The sequence below is a fragment of the Micromys minutus genome (assembly GCF_963924665.1).
Source record: "Micromys minutus genome assembly, chromosome: 15".
Taxonomy (NCBI): Eukaryota; Metazoa; Chordata; class Mammalia; order Rodentia; family Muridae; genus Micromys; species Micromys minutus.
Window position 1 is genome coordinate 29,512,440 of NC_137984.1, and position 17,136 is coordinate 29,529,575.

The 17,136-nt window shown below is 40.8% G+C and overlaps 1 protein-coding gene across 1 annotated transcript; it reads left to right on the top strand.

The window, feature by feature from the left end:
• Positions 1-1,673: 1,673 nt before the first annotated feature.
• On the top strand, positions 1,674-16,619 carry LRRC34 (leucine rich repeat containing 34; the record flags this gene model as incomplete). Its single annotated transcript, XM_080929195.1, has 10 exons — positions 1,674-1,783; positions 3,261-3,382; positions 3,468-3,532; positions 3,990-4,073; positions 8,161-8,289; positions 10,512-10,607; positions 12,152-12,306; positions 12,650-12,805; positions 13,946-14,072; positions 16,329-16,619. The coding sequence occupies 10 exons, from the start codon at positions 1,674-1,676 to the stop codon at positions 16,530-16,532; spliced, it is 1,248 nt and encodes a 415-aa protein (XP_080785321.1). The 3' UTR covers positions 16,533-16,619.
• Between the last annotated feature and the right edge of the window lie 517 nt (positions 16,620-17,136).

The following is a 17,136-nucleotide window of genomic DNA, read 5'->3' on the forward strand; positions in this document are numbered from 1 at the left end:
CGCACGCACACATACACAAATAAAATTAAAATAAATATTTTTAAAAGTATAAGAAAAGCTCATTTCCTTCCAACTCAAATATACCAGATCTTAAGTCTTGTTCTGCAGCTTTGAGTGCAGATGGCCACTCCGCAGTGGATGCTTCGAAGATGTAGACATTTAGAGAAGAGGCTGGCATCTAAGAACCCGGGCTATTTAAAGTGTGAACTCGCTCAGGGTATTCTGAAATACACATACTCGGAAAGAGGGACAATCAAGCCAGCAGCATGTGCTTCTTACAAAAGTAAGAGCATTGGCTTCTGTCCCGGAATGTCTTTAAAGTAATATTGGAACCCGATGTGCTCGTGCACCCACGATGACCATGCTCGGGGGCCCGAGGAAGGATGGGTGTGAGTTCAAGGCCATTCTGGAGTACACAGTGAGACCCTGTGTTTAGAAGAAAAGAAAGGCAAATGTTAAAAGTAGTGGGACTACTGGGAAAGCTGCCGTGTAACAGAGAACAGAGACCCCAGCTCCTATTTGTTTATTTGTACTAAAAATAAAACATAGGTGGGGGTGGGGTGAGGGCTGACCGGGTGCAGTGCTCCAATGGGGTCTGGGTTTTAATCCCTAGCTCTCGAGTAACAGCCAGGCATGGAGTGTGTGTCGGAAACCCTAGTGTTTGGGGTTGGAGATGGGTGGATCTCAAGGGCTCTCTGGCCAGCCAATCTAGCCTAGTGTCTGTGATAGTGGTTCAGTGACCTGTAAACCCTTTTCCGTCGGGTGGAGAACAGAGGCAGATGACACTCCATGACAACCAGAGGCTTCCACATGCACGGGGATTCCCCAGACTCCCCACCACACACAGGGGAAGTAAAGAAGGAAGTCAATCTTAGAACAGGAAATGGAAGAGGGCCCGGGTAGGTGAAATGCTTTTGTGAGTCGGACCTCAATCTGCTGTGAGGACAATATCGAATTGGTTTGGTGTCAAGGTGTCCAGTCCACATGGGTTAATTTTTCAGGTCCTTCTGGAGTTGAATTGTTGAACAAAATTGTCTTCACTTAGAGCTATTTTAAGAAACCCTGTCCTTGGGCAGGCTTTATTTTGCCCAGAGTAATTTCTCTGGACATCTTTTCCTCCGCTACCAAGCTCAACACATGGTAGAGGTTAGTTGTCCTCTTTCAAATAGGGTGCTGACTGGAGTCACAGTCTGCTCACTGTCTGTGGTTGTATTTATACCCATCCACCCCCACCCTTAGTTTTCTCTCCTTTTCTTCCTCTCCTTCACTGTACATACACACTCATTACACATAGACACACACACATACACACTCATTACACATAGACACACACACATACACACTCATTACACAGACACACATACATACATACTCATTACACATAGACACACATATATACACACTCATTACACATAGACACACATATACACTCATTACACATAGACACACATACACACTCATTACACATAGACACACATACACACTCATTACACATAGACACACATGCACACTCATTACACATAGACATACATACATGCACACTCATTACACATAGACACACATACATACACACTCATTACAGAGACACACATACATACTCATTAATAATTTATAATGTGTAATTTATACATGATGATGAATGATGTATTTATGTTTCCAAAGCTCCAGAGTCTATGGAGACGCTCCAGGCACAGTACTCTTACTTTTGCGCAGAAAACATACGGAAAACTAATCCTTTTATACTGAACATACTCCAGAAACTGGATGAAGAAATTGAGAAGCGGTAAGGAGGCAAAGTGGTCAACCGTTCTCACCAGTTCTCATTTCTGCCAAGCTCTGGGCCATTCAGCCATGTTGTCCCCACTTGAAAATGGCTTGGTAAAACGGAGAAAGTTAATAGGTAGATTTGTGACACTGTATCTTAGGTGTGGTATCTGACACAGAATAGCACTAGACCAGGAGCCCTCAAGCCAAGGCCCCAGCGGTTACCCTAGTTACCATGAGCTGGGTGAATTCAGGCAAGTCCTCTGTCCTGGTTGTTGCTCTTGCATCTGTTTTGTTTTCGTCAACTTGGCATATTAGATTTACATGGGCAAAGGCACCACCATTAAGAAAATGCTTCAATCAGATTGCTCGTAGGCAAGTCAGTGGGGACATTATATTAATGATGAATAAGGAAGAGCCCAGATCACTGTAGGTTGGTGCCAACCCTGGGCATATGATCCTGGATGGTATAAGAAAATAGACGGAGGAAGCTAAGGGCAGCAAGCCAGAAAGCAAAGTTCCTCCATGGCTTCTCCTTCAGTTCCAGCCTCCAGTACCTGCCCTGAGTTCCTGCTTGACTTCCCTCAGTTGGGGGGTATGACCTAAGAGTTGCAAAATGAAATAAACCCTTCTCTCTCCAACTTGATTTGGTCATGGTGTTTTATCACAATGAAAGAAACCTAAGGTGTCCTCAAAGTGTTCAGAGTTCTTAAGTCAAAAGTGGGTTTGGTGATTAATGGTTAGCTTTGTCAACCTGACACAGCCTAACACCCTTTGGGAATCTTGAAGAGTTTTCTATATTTGATTAAGCTGCGCCGGCATCTGTAGAGGGTTTTCTTGATTAGGCCAGTTGGGTGGGTAAACTCAGCACACTGTGGGCAGCATCATTTCTTAGACAGAGGTCTTGAACTGGAGAAATCAAGCTGAACACATGCACGATTCACTTATTTCTGTCTACTCTTAACTGTGTGATGCAATTAGCTGCTTAAAGCTTCTTTTACTGTGACCTCACCTCGAGGGTAGATCACTAGGAACCAAACCTAAAACCAACATGTCCTCCCTTAAATTTTCCTTTTCCTTCCTTCCTTTCCCTCCCCCCTCTTTCTTTTGTTTTTGTTTGAGACAGGTTTTCTGTGTCTAACCCTGGCTGTCCTGGAACTCTGTAGACTAGGTTAGCTTCAAACTCAGAGATCCACTGACCTCTGCCTTCTGAGTGTTGGGATTTAAGGTGTGCACCAACAGAGCCTAACTTTTAAACTTCTTTTTGTCCAGATGTTACAACAGAAGAAAAAGGAGAAGATTGGGGTCATGAGAGAGAAATGAAAAGATGGGAAAGTTAGCCATGTTAGCCTGGGGCTCAGTCTCTAGTATTATTTCTGATGTTGTAAAGGTTTCAAGCTTTGAGTCAACCTTGTCTTCCACCTCCATTTCTTTGTTTCTCTCTCTCTCTCTCTCTCTCTCTCTCTCTCTCTCTCTCTCTCTCTCTCTTTTGTCAGACCCACAGAAAGCATCACAGTGAACATTGCTGGTAACAATCGTTTAGTCTCAGGACAAAGAATAACAGGCGAAGACTTTTGGCTTCTCTCCAAAGCTTTAAGGACCCAGCCGTGTATCAGTGGTATGTCTGCTGGCTGCTTCTCTCTTTCCTGACTTTGTGGATTCTTTGTACGGAATGTCAGTTTCTTTTCGCCCGTGTGTTTCAGGTGTGGATGTGAGGTATAACCTCATAGGTGATGTCGGTGCCTACTATGCTGCTAAACTACTTCAGGTATGACGTCGCTGCTGGCAACTGTTCTTGTCCGCTGTTCTGCTGAGAGATGAGGCCACGTAGACAAATGCACATAGCCAAGCACTAAGTATGGAAAACTCAAGGGGTCCTGAATCTGGGCTATGTGTCTAATGCTTGAAATATAAGGCGCCCACTTGTGTTTGGTCTTAGGAGAGCTGTTACCTGGACCTCCAGAGTTTCCTTTTGCAAACCTGTATGCCATGGTTAAATACACAGAGATGTTCACACATCCAATTATTGGTAAAACTGAACTGAGTTTTTTTTCTTTCAATAATATTACAATTGCAATATCATGAAAAGAGAAAGGTGACTGATTCCCCTTCAACACTGATTGTCTTTGTTAGAATTCTGTTTGCACGGTTAATTAAACAGTGTGCATAGGTTGATGCATTCTAGTAAATACAGATGTAATACCTTCTTTCTCTCCTTATTATAGAAACAACCAAGTATCACTTACTTAAACCTTATGTTCAATGATATTGGACCTGAAGGCGGGGAACTGATTGCTAAAGCACTACATGTAAGCATTTTCATATCTCAAAGTAGTGTGTCACTGGCGAATTTTAACTTCTTCTTGTAGTTTGGGAACAACTTAACCAAAGTTACTATGAGCTTACGTTATTTCAATTTTTTAAAAAAATTATTGTGTGTGTGTGTGTGTGTATACACTGTAGCTGTCTTCAGACACACCAGAAGAGGGCATCAGATCTCATTACAGTTGGCTCTGAGCCACCATGTGGTTGCTGGGAATTGAACTGAGGACCTCTGGAAGAACAGTCAGTGCTCTTAACCACTGAGCCATCTCTCCAGCCCTTAATTTTTTCCATTAATTTATCTATTTATTCCCTTTACATCCCAATCACAGCCCCTTCCCCACTGTTTCAATCGTTTTGTCTGCCTCCATGCACTTGTGTGTGAGAGAGACACACAGACACACAGAGCTAGACTGTGTGATGTATATGTGTTTTGCCTGCATATATGCATGGTGCCTGCAGAAGCAGCAGACGGAGTCATATACCCTGGAGTTACTAAGCATGTGGCTGTGAGCTGCCTTGTGGGTGCTGGGAGTCAAACCTGGGTACCCCGGAAGAGCAGTTCTCTTAACTGACGAGCCATCTCTCTAGCCTTGCGTTACTATTTTTATGTGTCCGAGTGTTTTGCCTGCAGAGGTGTGAGGAGGGAGCTGTATCTCCTGGACCGGGGTGACTGTTAACCATGTGCATGCCGAGAAACAAACAAGATCTTTTGCAAGAGCAGCAATTGCTCTTAACCACTGAGCCGTTTCTCCAGCCTCTTAAATATAGAGTTTTGATGTGGTTCAGCTTATAAAAACACAACTACTACTTGAGAACTTTGGACTCATTGAAAAAATACTAACCAGCTTTGCTGGGTTATGGCGGTGCACAAATTAACCTCAGAACTTATAAGAGGCAGGAGGGTAACTGAGTTCAAGTCCACTCGACATATATGAGACCTTGTCTCTAAAGGAATGCCACCACCTCTCTCTTGGATACTTACTGGCTGTGTGGTACAATCTGACCAAGTCACCTTTCAACCCTCCTGCCACCTGCCACAGCTTCCCCACCATGACAGACTGTGTTTCCTACTCTGTGAACCAAAGACAACCAGATCCTCCTCTACATTGTTTCTTGGCAGGATATTTGGTCACAGAGAGAAGAGATATAAACAATACAGAAAATGCTACCGAGAGTTACTGTAAAAAAAAAAAAACAAAAAACAAAAAAAAAAAAAACAAAAGAAAAACAAACAAACAAAAAACCTATACAGTCTGTAGGCCTCCTATGGAAGGGATGTAAAAGCATTTGGAACTGTGAACTAGGGAATCCCTAGAACAGTCTGTAAGTGGGCTTGATGAGCCACTGTGTTAGGAGTTTGGAAGCCCAGGGTGCTAATAGAAATGTGGACATTGAGATGGATCAGTGAGTAAAAACTTGCCATGCAAGCCTGCTCACCTGGGCTGATTCTCTGGACTTCAGGGTAGAAGGTGAGAACCAGCTCCCCACAGTTGTCCCCTGCCTTCAACACGTTTGCTGTGGCAGGAACAGGCACCCACACTCATGCAAATATTACACACACACACACATGCAAATATACCACACACACACTCATGCAAATGTTACACACCACACACACACACATGCAAGTATTACATACATACATACACACTCATGCAAATATTACATACCACACACACACACATGCAAATATTATACCACACACACACTCATGCAAATATTATACCACACACACACTCATGCAAATATTATACCCCCCACACACTCATGCAAATATTATACCCCCCCCACACTCATGCAAATATTATACCACACACACTCATGCAAATATTACACACCACACACACACATGCAAATATTATACACATACACACTCATGCAAATATTACATACCACACACACACACACACACACAGATGATAATGACAATGATAGAAAAGTAAAAGGCTGGAAAGAATGCTTGTTCTTACAAAGGGCACAGATTTGGTTCCCAGCATCCACACACATCAGTTCACATCTGTCTCTAATCCCAGTCCCAAAGGACCTGACACCCTCTTCTGGTCTCTTTGGGCACCAGGCATGCAACTGCTGCACAGACAGACATGCAGGTAAAACCATAACATAAAAATAAATAAAATTTAAAAAAGAAGTGAGGGCAGAAAAGACAGGGCTGGTGAGGCTTCAGAGGGGACAGGCTTTCCTGGGATCTGGGCTGGAGAACACTTGTGTGATAGTCTGGAGAAGAATCTACTTTTTTTCTGTATCCTAAAATTTTGAGTGAGGCTGAATTCAAAGTTGTTTGGTCGAGGCACAATCAGGACCACAGCATCCAGACTGACACAGTTAGTGCTCAGTCAGTGCCCTTAGATTTCAGTGAAATAGGACAGGAGCATATGAAAGCCACACATCCTGGGAGGGAATGGAGGTGGGCGTGGCTAGAGCTCCATGCAGGAGGTGTGTGCTGTATCCTGGGAGGGAATGGAGGTGGGCGTGGCTAGAGCTCCGTGCAGGTGTGTGCTGACAGAGCATCTGTAACTATTACCATGGAAAGTGAAAAATCACACTTTGAACCAAACAATAAGAGCACACATTGCCTGGGTTCTAGGAAGTCTACACATCAGGTTCTTCAGTGACCCACCATCAATCATGACTGCGTCCTTCACATCCATGCATTTAAACATACTGAACTTTACCTCGCTCCACTATGATCTAATAAGATACAAGAAATGATTTCAATTAAAAAAAAAAAAACAAAAAAAAAAAAAACAGAGAGCGGCTTTGACTAAAATGTGACTTACGTCCCCTCCATGCAGTCCTACAGAGGCTGTGGAGAGGAGCTTGTGCATGCTTGTGAAAATTTTCCTTTCTTGAGACAGGGTCCCACGTAACCCAGATTGGCCTTAAACTCACTATGAAGCTAAGTATGACACCGAATGCCTGATCCTCTTCCTCCAGAGCACACTTGGCTTGTTAAATCCATATTGATCTATGGCAGTTTAACTCTGAGGTTTCTTTGTTGATCTTTTCTATGACCTATATATGGTGAGTGTAGATATTGAAATCACATATTGTTGTTGTACTGAAGCCTTCCACTATATGTCCATTTGTGTTTATGAAGTTGGGTGGCTCCAATGTTCAATACAATATGCTCGCAATCACCATCTTCCCGGCGGAGTGCTCCCTTTGTCATGTCTTCTGTCGTTTTAGCTTGAGGAGTGCTGTTTCAGATGCAAGTATAGTTCACGAGTATACTCCTCATGTTGAGACCACTTTCTTCTTAGGTCCTGTTGGTCATGTGCCTCTGCTAATAAGGAGTTAGGGCTTTCAGACGACAGTTGGCTTTTTGCCTTTAAGATTGATTTAATTTTACATTTATTTACCTTGCATTTGCTGCTCTTGCAGAGGACCTGGGCTGTTTCTAGCACCCACATAGCAGCTCCTAACTGGGGGACCGGCTTTAACTCCAGTTCTAGGGCATCAACACCCTCTATTGGTCTTCATGGACACCAGGCATGTGCATGGTACAGACATACAGGCAAATACCCATATAGATAAAATAAAAATGGAAAAAAAATCAGTTAGGATGTAGCTCAATGACAGGACGTTTGCCTGGTACATACAAGGTCCTGGTTTTAATCCCCACCACACAGGCATGCAAGCATGTGCATGTGCACGTGGACAGAGTTTTGGGGGCTGATGGAATGTCTTTTGGAACTAGCTGAATGAAGTAAATGCCATTGAACACTTTAGGTTAGTCAGCTCTTGCCATGTGAATTTCACCTCAATAATAAATTTATCTTATGAGACAGATTTACAGAATCTGCAATGAAAACATATTTAAAATCTCCCTTATTTCCTAGACATTTGTTTCTTGATCCTTCTTTCTATTAAAAGATTTGGCTATTATGAGAAACTGTATGTTGCTTTTACAGAATATATCTTATGCTCTATAAAACTGCATTTGCAAATAGTAATACAACCTTCTGACTCATTTAATTGAGGGAGAATTTCATGGGTTTAAGTTTAAACAACGAAACTTTGCTTGCTTTGATTCTATTTTTTCTTTTCTAGAAAAACAAAACTCTTAAATATTTGCGAATGACTGGAAATAAGATTGAGAATACAGGTGGCATGCTTTTTGCTGCAATGCTGCAGATGAACTCATCCCTGGAGAAACTGGATCTGGGCGACTGTGACCTGGTAAGTCCGTTACAAGGAAAGCCACCTGTGTGGCAGGCATTCTCCCAGAAGGCCACACAGGCCACTGGTCAGGAAGCAGGGCGGATGAGGAGGTTTGTTGTTTGTTTTTGCACAAAAGTCCTGGTATGTAGCCCAAAGTAATTTGAACCCACACTTCTACCTCCATCTTCTGAGCGCTGGGACTGGACACATACACTGCTGCTCTGACAAGACATTTCCCACTGCCCCGGTGGGAAATGAGGTTTCCTGTTCACATAATAATAGAGACAGATTACAGGGACTGCAGAGATGGCCCAGCAGTTAAAAGCATTTACTGCTCTTACAGAGGACCCTGATTTGGTTACCAGCTCCCATGTGGAGGCTCAGAACCATGTGCAACACCAGCAGTACGGCATCTGGCACCCGCTTTTGGCCATGTGAGCACCGCATTCACATAGTGCACAGACATACTTGTACCCAAGATGCTTATACACATAAAATCAAAAGGTTCTAATAAACAATATTAGATAGCTAGTATAATAAAGACATTTCAAAGTTCACAATTCATCTGAACTTGTGCTCGACTTCACAAATAAAGATCACACTCGTTTACATAAAACAAACACTGCCTCAGCAGGACTGATATAAATTCCTTTGATAGAAGTTATTTCAGCGAGTACGCTGCACCATGAAAGTTGTGATGATTCTAGAAGCTGCTGGGAGCCTCCAACCCACCAGAGGAGAGCTGCAATTGTTTTGCATGTTTTCAAACTCTAAATCTCACTTTCTTGATCACGCTTTCAAGTCTTGAGACCTTTAAATCTGTTGTACAACCCCAGATTAATCAAATCTATAGGACGCAAAAATCTGCAGTGGTTTGGAAGGATTTGTTAAAAAGGAAGTTGTAGCTGTTACAGCTCTGGGAGGTTTGAGTCAAGTGTATTGCTTGTTAACAGCAATCACTTGTAAGCCATTTAGAGATTGCAACAGGAAATCTGAGACCGTCTCTGCCCTCGAGGCCTAGTAGTTTATTTGGGGGAAATGTCAATCAACAGAGAAAAGTGCTTTAAAGAAAACTGGTTACTCTGATGTTGGGGAGGAAGTGATAATTAGGCTTCAGGAAGCCTGGAGGTACCAGTCTGGACAATTTAGCAATACCTTGTCTAAAAATAAAAGGAAAATTAAAACCGGCTAGAGATACAGCGGAGTGCGAGTCCATGCCTAGTATACCCAAGGGTGCAATCCTCAGTACAGCAAAAAGTAAAACCACAACTAGCAGGAGGTAAATGTCTTCCACGGCAAGCTATAGCAAGCCACAGGGAGGAGACTGTGAGCACAATTAGAGTGACCAAGAGCAGGAGTTCACAGCAAGGCTATGTGGACAGATCTCTGGGCAGAATCTGATACAAATGCAAATTATGCAAATCATGAAAAGACTTAAAGCTGTGGATCTGATCAATGCCTTTAAAGGATCGCGTTTATAGGAAGTGGAGGGCAGCAAGCAGAAGCCAACAGGCCACTGGGATAGCTGCTGCTGGCATCCGGGTTTGAGATGAGGCGGCCTTAGGCAGGAGTAGCAGCCACAAAAACAGTAGAACTAATTGGAGAGACCTTTTTGGAGGCAGAAAGTGTTCAAACGTAATGAGCAACTGGATGAGAAGCTGCAAGAGAAAGGCATTTACTGGTGTAACAAGCTGTGTGTATTCGGTGGTGTCCACCACAAAGATGAGGGAGGACAGGCTCTCCAATCAGATGTCAGGAGAGACCTGAACAAGCTGTGGAAAATGTATTTAATAACCTCAGTAGCACACACTGCTCGTCTCTGAGGGGAAATGGAAGAGTGAATTTGGGGGAGATGAGAGGCAGAGGGAAACCGGGAGGGGAGGAGAGGGGAAACCGCAGTCGGTATGTATTGTATGAGAGAAGAACAAAACCGAATAGAAAAGACCGATTGCACAAGGATGTAAGTATGTGAGACGGCCAGAATCCATGGGCCTGCCTGTTCACTTGGGAAAGCCTAAAGGACTCAGGAGCAAGCCCAGAGTCACAGCTAGGAAACACCCTTTGAAATCTTTGAAATGTTTAAAAAAAAAAAAAAAACCCTATGCAGATTCATAGTAACAGCTCACGTCTGAGATGTTTTAACTTTTGTACAATTTTATCAGAACTCAGTTAATTATCTTGAAATTGTAATGTCAGATTAATACAATGTCAACTCCCTTAATGGATTTACCTGTTTGTAGGGACTGCAAAGTGTGATAGCATTTTCTACAGTACTAACTCAAAACCAAGCAATCAAGGGAATAAACCTGAACCGGCCTATACTATACGGAGAACAGGTCTGTATTCGATGTCCACGGCACTAAAACTAAGGCCCTATTGGAGTTTATGGTGCAGGGATACATTGCATTCTTAGAATTATCCTAATTTTATAAAACCGCAGCTTGTTAAGTGAAAAGTATAACTATGTTACTTCTTGGGGGCTTCCATGTTTAACAGATATTACTTAAACGCAAGTTTATGAAACTCGGGTTCTATGTAAACCTATGTGAAGACAGACAAAAGCTTAAAGTTCCATACACTGTGGTATAAGCCTGATACTAGCTGTTTTAATCATATGTTTATATTGATTTGGCTGAATCATTACATCTTTGCATGCATAGCAGTTTGGCAAGTTTGAACTCAATCCCTTCTATAGATTAAGGTTCTTGCTGGAGGCAGATAAAAATGTGGCTGCTTTTTCACATTCTCTTGTGGGGGATTCTTCTTAAAAAATAAACTTATGTTGGCAAAATGGCTTAGTGTTAATAAAGTTCCTGCTGCCAAGTTCCTGATGACCTGAGTTAAATTTCTGGGTCCACAAGGTGAAAGAATAGAACCAATTTCTGTATGCTATCCTCTGACCACCATGTATGCATTGTGGCATGTGATTAACCACAAATACCCGATTCCCAGCTACACACATACATACATATACCACATGCATACATACATATATACATACATACAAACTCATTCTATTACAGGCCTAAACATGAAAAGAAAGAAAAGTCTAGGGTATCTAGTTTGAACAATGAACTTACAGGCTCACTGTTGAAATAAATTTTAAGTTCTCTTAAAGTTCAAAGTACTATCCATAATTTGAAAGTATCTGCCCCAGTGTTTTTCCATCATGTAACTGAGAAGTAACCATATTTTAAAATGCTATTTTCATTTGGAAGTGCAAATTTTTTTTGCATGTACACAACTCTTTTTTTGAAGAACTATTATTGTCGTTATAAACCAAGTTATCTTCTTTTTAAATGTCACTTAGTTACTGAGTTTTACAAGTTCCTGCTGTTTCTAAGAAAGTCCGTTTTTCATCTGTACATACCCAAACGCAGTGGTACAGTGGCTGAGGCAGGCTGGCGAGACCAGTCCACTTTCTTGTTCCACAGACATGATTTGGGGCAGTGATAATGGTTTGAGCGCGCGCTTGTGAGGGTGTGTGCAGAGAGCAGAGGAGGCAGTCAGAGGTCATAACTCTCTGCATTACTGCCTTCCGACAGGGCCTCTCACTGAATATAACGTTCACTGTATGAAGATAACTGGGCATGAGCTCCAGGAATGTGTGGAGATGGACAGTGGGAATTTGAACTCAGGTTCTCACTACTCAGTGCCCTCTCCAGCCCTCGCCTAAGAGTTTTAACACAGAATTTCTAAGAAGCTAATTTGAGGCCAAATGTGCCCGTAACACCTGCCCTCTGGTGGCTGGGGCAACTGAGTTAAGATTGAAGCCTGCCTGAGCTATACAATGAGGCCCTGTACCAACTAATAAAATGTATGCTTTAAATTGGACATGTACTGCTTCAAAATCAGAAACAAAAATTTTATCTATTTTTAGGAAGAGTCTACTGTCCACATTGGCCACATGTTGAAACAAAATCACGTCCTCGTTGAACTGCATATGTGCAAACATGGTATGAAAAATTGCGGCATACAGCAGTTGTGCAATGCACTGTATTTGAACAGTACCCTACGCTACCTTGATGTCAGCTGGTAAGTGATAATTTACATGATCACCCAGAGATTGTCTTGAAGATAGTATACATAAATATTGACAGTATGTAAGACATGTTTGTTAGGCATTATTTTCAGTAAATGAAACCTTTAACTGTTGTTAAGCTTTTACCTGTAGGATCTATTAGGTTAGCTTACACTGTAATATATCTGTGATAACTTGGTTGCCAGCCAGATAGGAACACTATTTTATGGTGAATTCTTATCCCTAGAAGTTGAGCAAACTAAAATAGAGAGTTCACTAAATGTTTTCAAATACCTTATGAATGTAAGAATAACATTTTGTGTTTTTAAAATACTGCTAAATATGCTTCCTCCCCAGCAATAAAATAACTCGTGATGGAATGGTGTTTTTGGCTGATGTTCTAAAAAGCAATACTACTCTGGAAGTACTAGATCTTTCTTTTAACAGAATAGAAAATGCAGGTGCAAAGTACCTCAGTGAAACTCTCACTTCCCACAACAGGAGTCTTAAAGCGTTAGTATGATCTTTTTATATCCAATCAAAATAAGTATAAAATTCTAAGTTGTATCTTTTAAAAGTTGGGGTGAATCTAATAGGCTACTTGTGTGTTCAAGTTCATAGAAAAATCTTTATTTCTCTTTTTATTTATGCATGTGTATTTACTTGCTTGTTCGTACATGCACTGAATCCAGAAGAGGCTATCAGATCTCCTTGAGTTAAAGATGGTTGTTAGCTGCCTCAGTGGGTTCTGTGAACAGAACTTGGGTCCTCTGCAAGAGTTGCAACTACTCTTAACTGCTGAGTCATCTCTCCAACACCCAAAACGGACTTTCCCCAATTCTTAACAAGAAATTCATAAGCACTTAACATAATACTTGTATTTGTAATCTACTCAAATATTTATCAAATGAAGTCCCGAGTTCAGCTCCCAGAAACCACATAGTGGCTCACAACTATCTGTTAATAGGATCCAGTGCCCTCTTCTGGTGTGTATCCATACATGCAAAGCACCCAAATACATAAATAAACCTTGTTTTTTGTTTGTTTTTAAGATAGGGCTTCTTCTCTGGGTAACCCCAACTGTCCTGTAAGACACTTTATAAACCAGGTTGTCTGTATGTGTGTGTGGGGGAGGGAAAGGAGAGAAAGGAAGAGAGAGGGAGGGAGAGGAGAGGAGAGGAGAGGAGAGGAGAGGAGAGAGAGAGAGAGAGAGAGAGAGAGAGAGAGAGAGAGAGAGAGAGAGAGAGAGAGAGAGGTGCTATTTCAAAATGTACTTATAAAGGTACCTTTTCTAGGTACATGACACATTCAATAAGAAAACAGGTTCCTTGAATTACAGAATAAAGCCAATATTTGGATTACCATATTAAAACATGTTAGTAAAATGAATTCAATAAATGTTGATGCTGGGCTGGAGAGATGGCTCAGTGGTTAAGAGCAATGGTTGCTCTTCTAGAGGTTCTGAGTTCAATTCCCAGAAATCACATGGTGGCTCACAACCATCTGTAATGGGATCTGATTCCCTCTTCTGACTTGAATTAAGACAGAATGCCCATATACATAAAATTCATATATAAATACTGAAAAAAAGTGTTGATGCTGACTTAATCATTCTTTGTGGGACTTCAGAATTCCATTATTGTTTTCCTACAGATTGTCTGTAGTCAGCAACAAGATAGAGGGAGAAGGGCTTGTTGCACTTTCCCAATCAATGAAAACAAACTTGGTATTGTCCAATATCTACATTTGGGGAAACAAATTTGATGAGGATACCTGTGTGGTGAGTAATTTCAGTTCCTCCCTTTGTTGGCTCTTCTCAGATACCTGTAAGGTAATTTGATAGATGCTTTCAAAGAATGGAGTCACACTATACTATGGGCAGTTTCTAATTTAAACCCACAAGTAGTAGCCCCCAAGAAAGATCAGATGCCTTACACAAGTATTAAGGATCACTGAGCCACACAAATGTCCAATTCCTCCAATGAAAATTACAACTGAGATGATGTAAAGTTCCTAATGTGTCAAGTTGAGGAATCAGAGACACTGTACTAGCTGTGTAAGACTTAGGTGTGTGTGTGTATGGAAATTCTGAGTCCTTCATACTTTATACATGTGGAAACATCCTTGTGTCTCTGGACTGTGGCAGATGATCCTTTAGATTTGTGGTTCAACTTGGTTTTCAAGTATTTTATTGAGAATTTTTGCATGTTGATAAGGGAAGATGATTTGTTCTGTTATTTATTAGGCTTTAGAGTAATTGTGTCCTCATAAAAAGAATTAGGCATGGTGGGACAGCTGGAACGGTGGCATTAGTTCTTTTAAGTCTGGGAGAATTCATGCTAAATCCATCTGGCCCTGGGCTTTTTTGAATTGGAAGATATTTTTTAAATTGATTGATTTATGTATTTTCTGTATATGGTTTTGTCTGCATGTATACACCACAAGAGGGCGCTGGATACTGTGGGACTACAGTTATGCCTGGTTGCAAGCTGTCATGTAGATGCTGGGAACTGAACTCAAGACTTGGAGTAGCCAGTACTCTTAAGAGTAACCACCGCTCCAGATTCTACCTGGGAGACTTTAATTACTGCTTCTATCTTACTAGAAATCTGATTAAGTTGCCTTTCTGATCTTAACTTTGGTAGGCAGGGTGTGTGTTCGCCTGAGTGTATTTTGTGTAGTAAAGTTCCTAATGTGTCAAACCGAGGAATCAGAGACATTGTACTAGCTGTTTAACATTAGGGGTGTATGTGTGTGTGTGTGTGTGTGTGTGTGTGTGTGCAACACTTCTTTTAAATGCTCCAATTTGGTGCAGCACAGATTTTTTAAGTATGTTCTTATGAGTCTCTGGATTTACTTAGTGTCTGTTGGTCTCCTTTTTGTCTTTAATTTTATTAATTTGGATTTTCTGCCCACCATTTAGTTAATTTGGATAAGGGTTTGTCTATCTTGTTTTCTTAAAGAACCAATTCTGTTTCATTGAGCCTTTGTATTGGTTATTGTCTGTATTTAATTAGTTTCAATCTGGAGTTTGATTATTTCCTGCTATCTAGTCCTTCTGAATGTTTTGGTGTTTTTTTGTTTGTTTTTTTTTTTTTTTGGGGGGGGGGTGTCCTAGAGATTTAAGGTGTGCCATTAAGTTACAAGTAGGAGGTCTCTCTGATCTCTGATGTAGACATTTAGTGCTGTGTACCTGCCTCTTTGAACAGTCTTCATTGTTTCACAGGGCTTGTTGTGTTTTCAATTTCATTCAATTCCAAAAAAGTTTTAAATTTCCTTTTTGACTTCTGTCTTGACCTGTTTTATTTGTAGCAAGTTATTCAATTTCCAAGAGTTTGCAAACTGTCTGTTTTAATCTGTGGTGTTCGGATAGGATGCGGGATGCTACTTCAAACTTTCTTGTATTGGTTGAGACCTGCTTTGTGTCTGAGCATGTGGTCAACTTTGGAGAAAGTTCCATGAGCTGCCGATAACCATACTAGAGACAGGGCGCATAGAGACATAAAGCTTCCATTTGAAAAGAGAAGAAAAACAGGACTGATTGAAAATAGAATATATGCTTCCCTACAGAAGTACCCTTAGCTCTCGAGAGACTCCACACAGCACAGGCTGTGCACAGACTCTGGAATCAGAGATATATTGGAAAGCTACAACAGAAAATAAGCCAAAACTTGGAAGTCTGTTCACCTTGAAATTTCTGCCTGTTTTTCCCCTCTAAAGTGGCAACTTTATTTTATTTTAATTTTATTTATTTATTATATGTAAGTATTACTGAGGATTAACTCAGATTCACAAAAGGATTTACATATGAAAAACATGCCTTAGAACTTAAAAATTGGTTTTATAATATTATGCCTTCATCATGTATAAATAAATAATAATTTACCTAAAATATCCGGAATAATACTGAAACTCAGCAATGGTATTAAGATTACTTTATTTTACCTACAAAGTAAGTTAAATTGAATATTTGTTTGAACAACCACTGTAAACTGAATAGATTATTCTGAATGACTTTTTTTTCTAAAACTCTTAGGCATATTCAAATTTGATAAAGAGTGGCCGACTTAAGCTGGATGATACAGACGTAGAGCCGTATGAGGTGGACAAGCACATCTACCTTTCCGAGGTCTCCAATGGCCTTAAGAGGCATTATTACTGGACACCAACTTACGGAGATACTTACATGCCATCATCATCCGCAGGCTTTGCTCTTGTTCCTGTGGGTGAACATCTATAAGAAACAAGCTTGAAAACAGTTTTCACACATTTGTCTCAACACTTTTAGAGACTAATATTTTGTAAACTATTTTTCCTTTTGTAAATTTAGAACAAGTTATTTTTTATCAAATTATAAAAGTTTGTGTACTTGCCTCTTGTTGAGAAAAAACCTGATTCTTAACATAGAGACTAAAATATCACCCCTGAAGCAAACCACAGAACTATAGTAATTCTTCTCGTAATGAAAACAAATACAAAATCAAAATCAGTAAAGTCATGACAGACATCTTAACCAAATGTTATGGCAGATTTGCTTTGTAGCTGACAAATTTCCAGTGATTTTGAGAGAAGCTCAGAAGTCAAAAAGTATTTCACATAGATGTTTAGGCATTACAGACAGGTGCTAATAATTTCACCAAAACAAAAAAATAAAGCTTCCCTGCATAGACAATAACTGTCCTGAGTTTATATATCCTTTCTGCGTCTGGCTCTTCTTCATCTGGTATTAGTGAACGTCTCTCCTGCTATTCAGCATAGCTGGAGTCTGCTTTTCATTGCCTTGAGGCAGCATTCCATTCTGTGCTGGGTAAGAATCTACAGGATTCTGGAAGATGTCCTTTCAG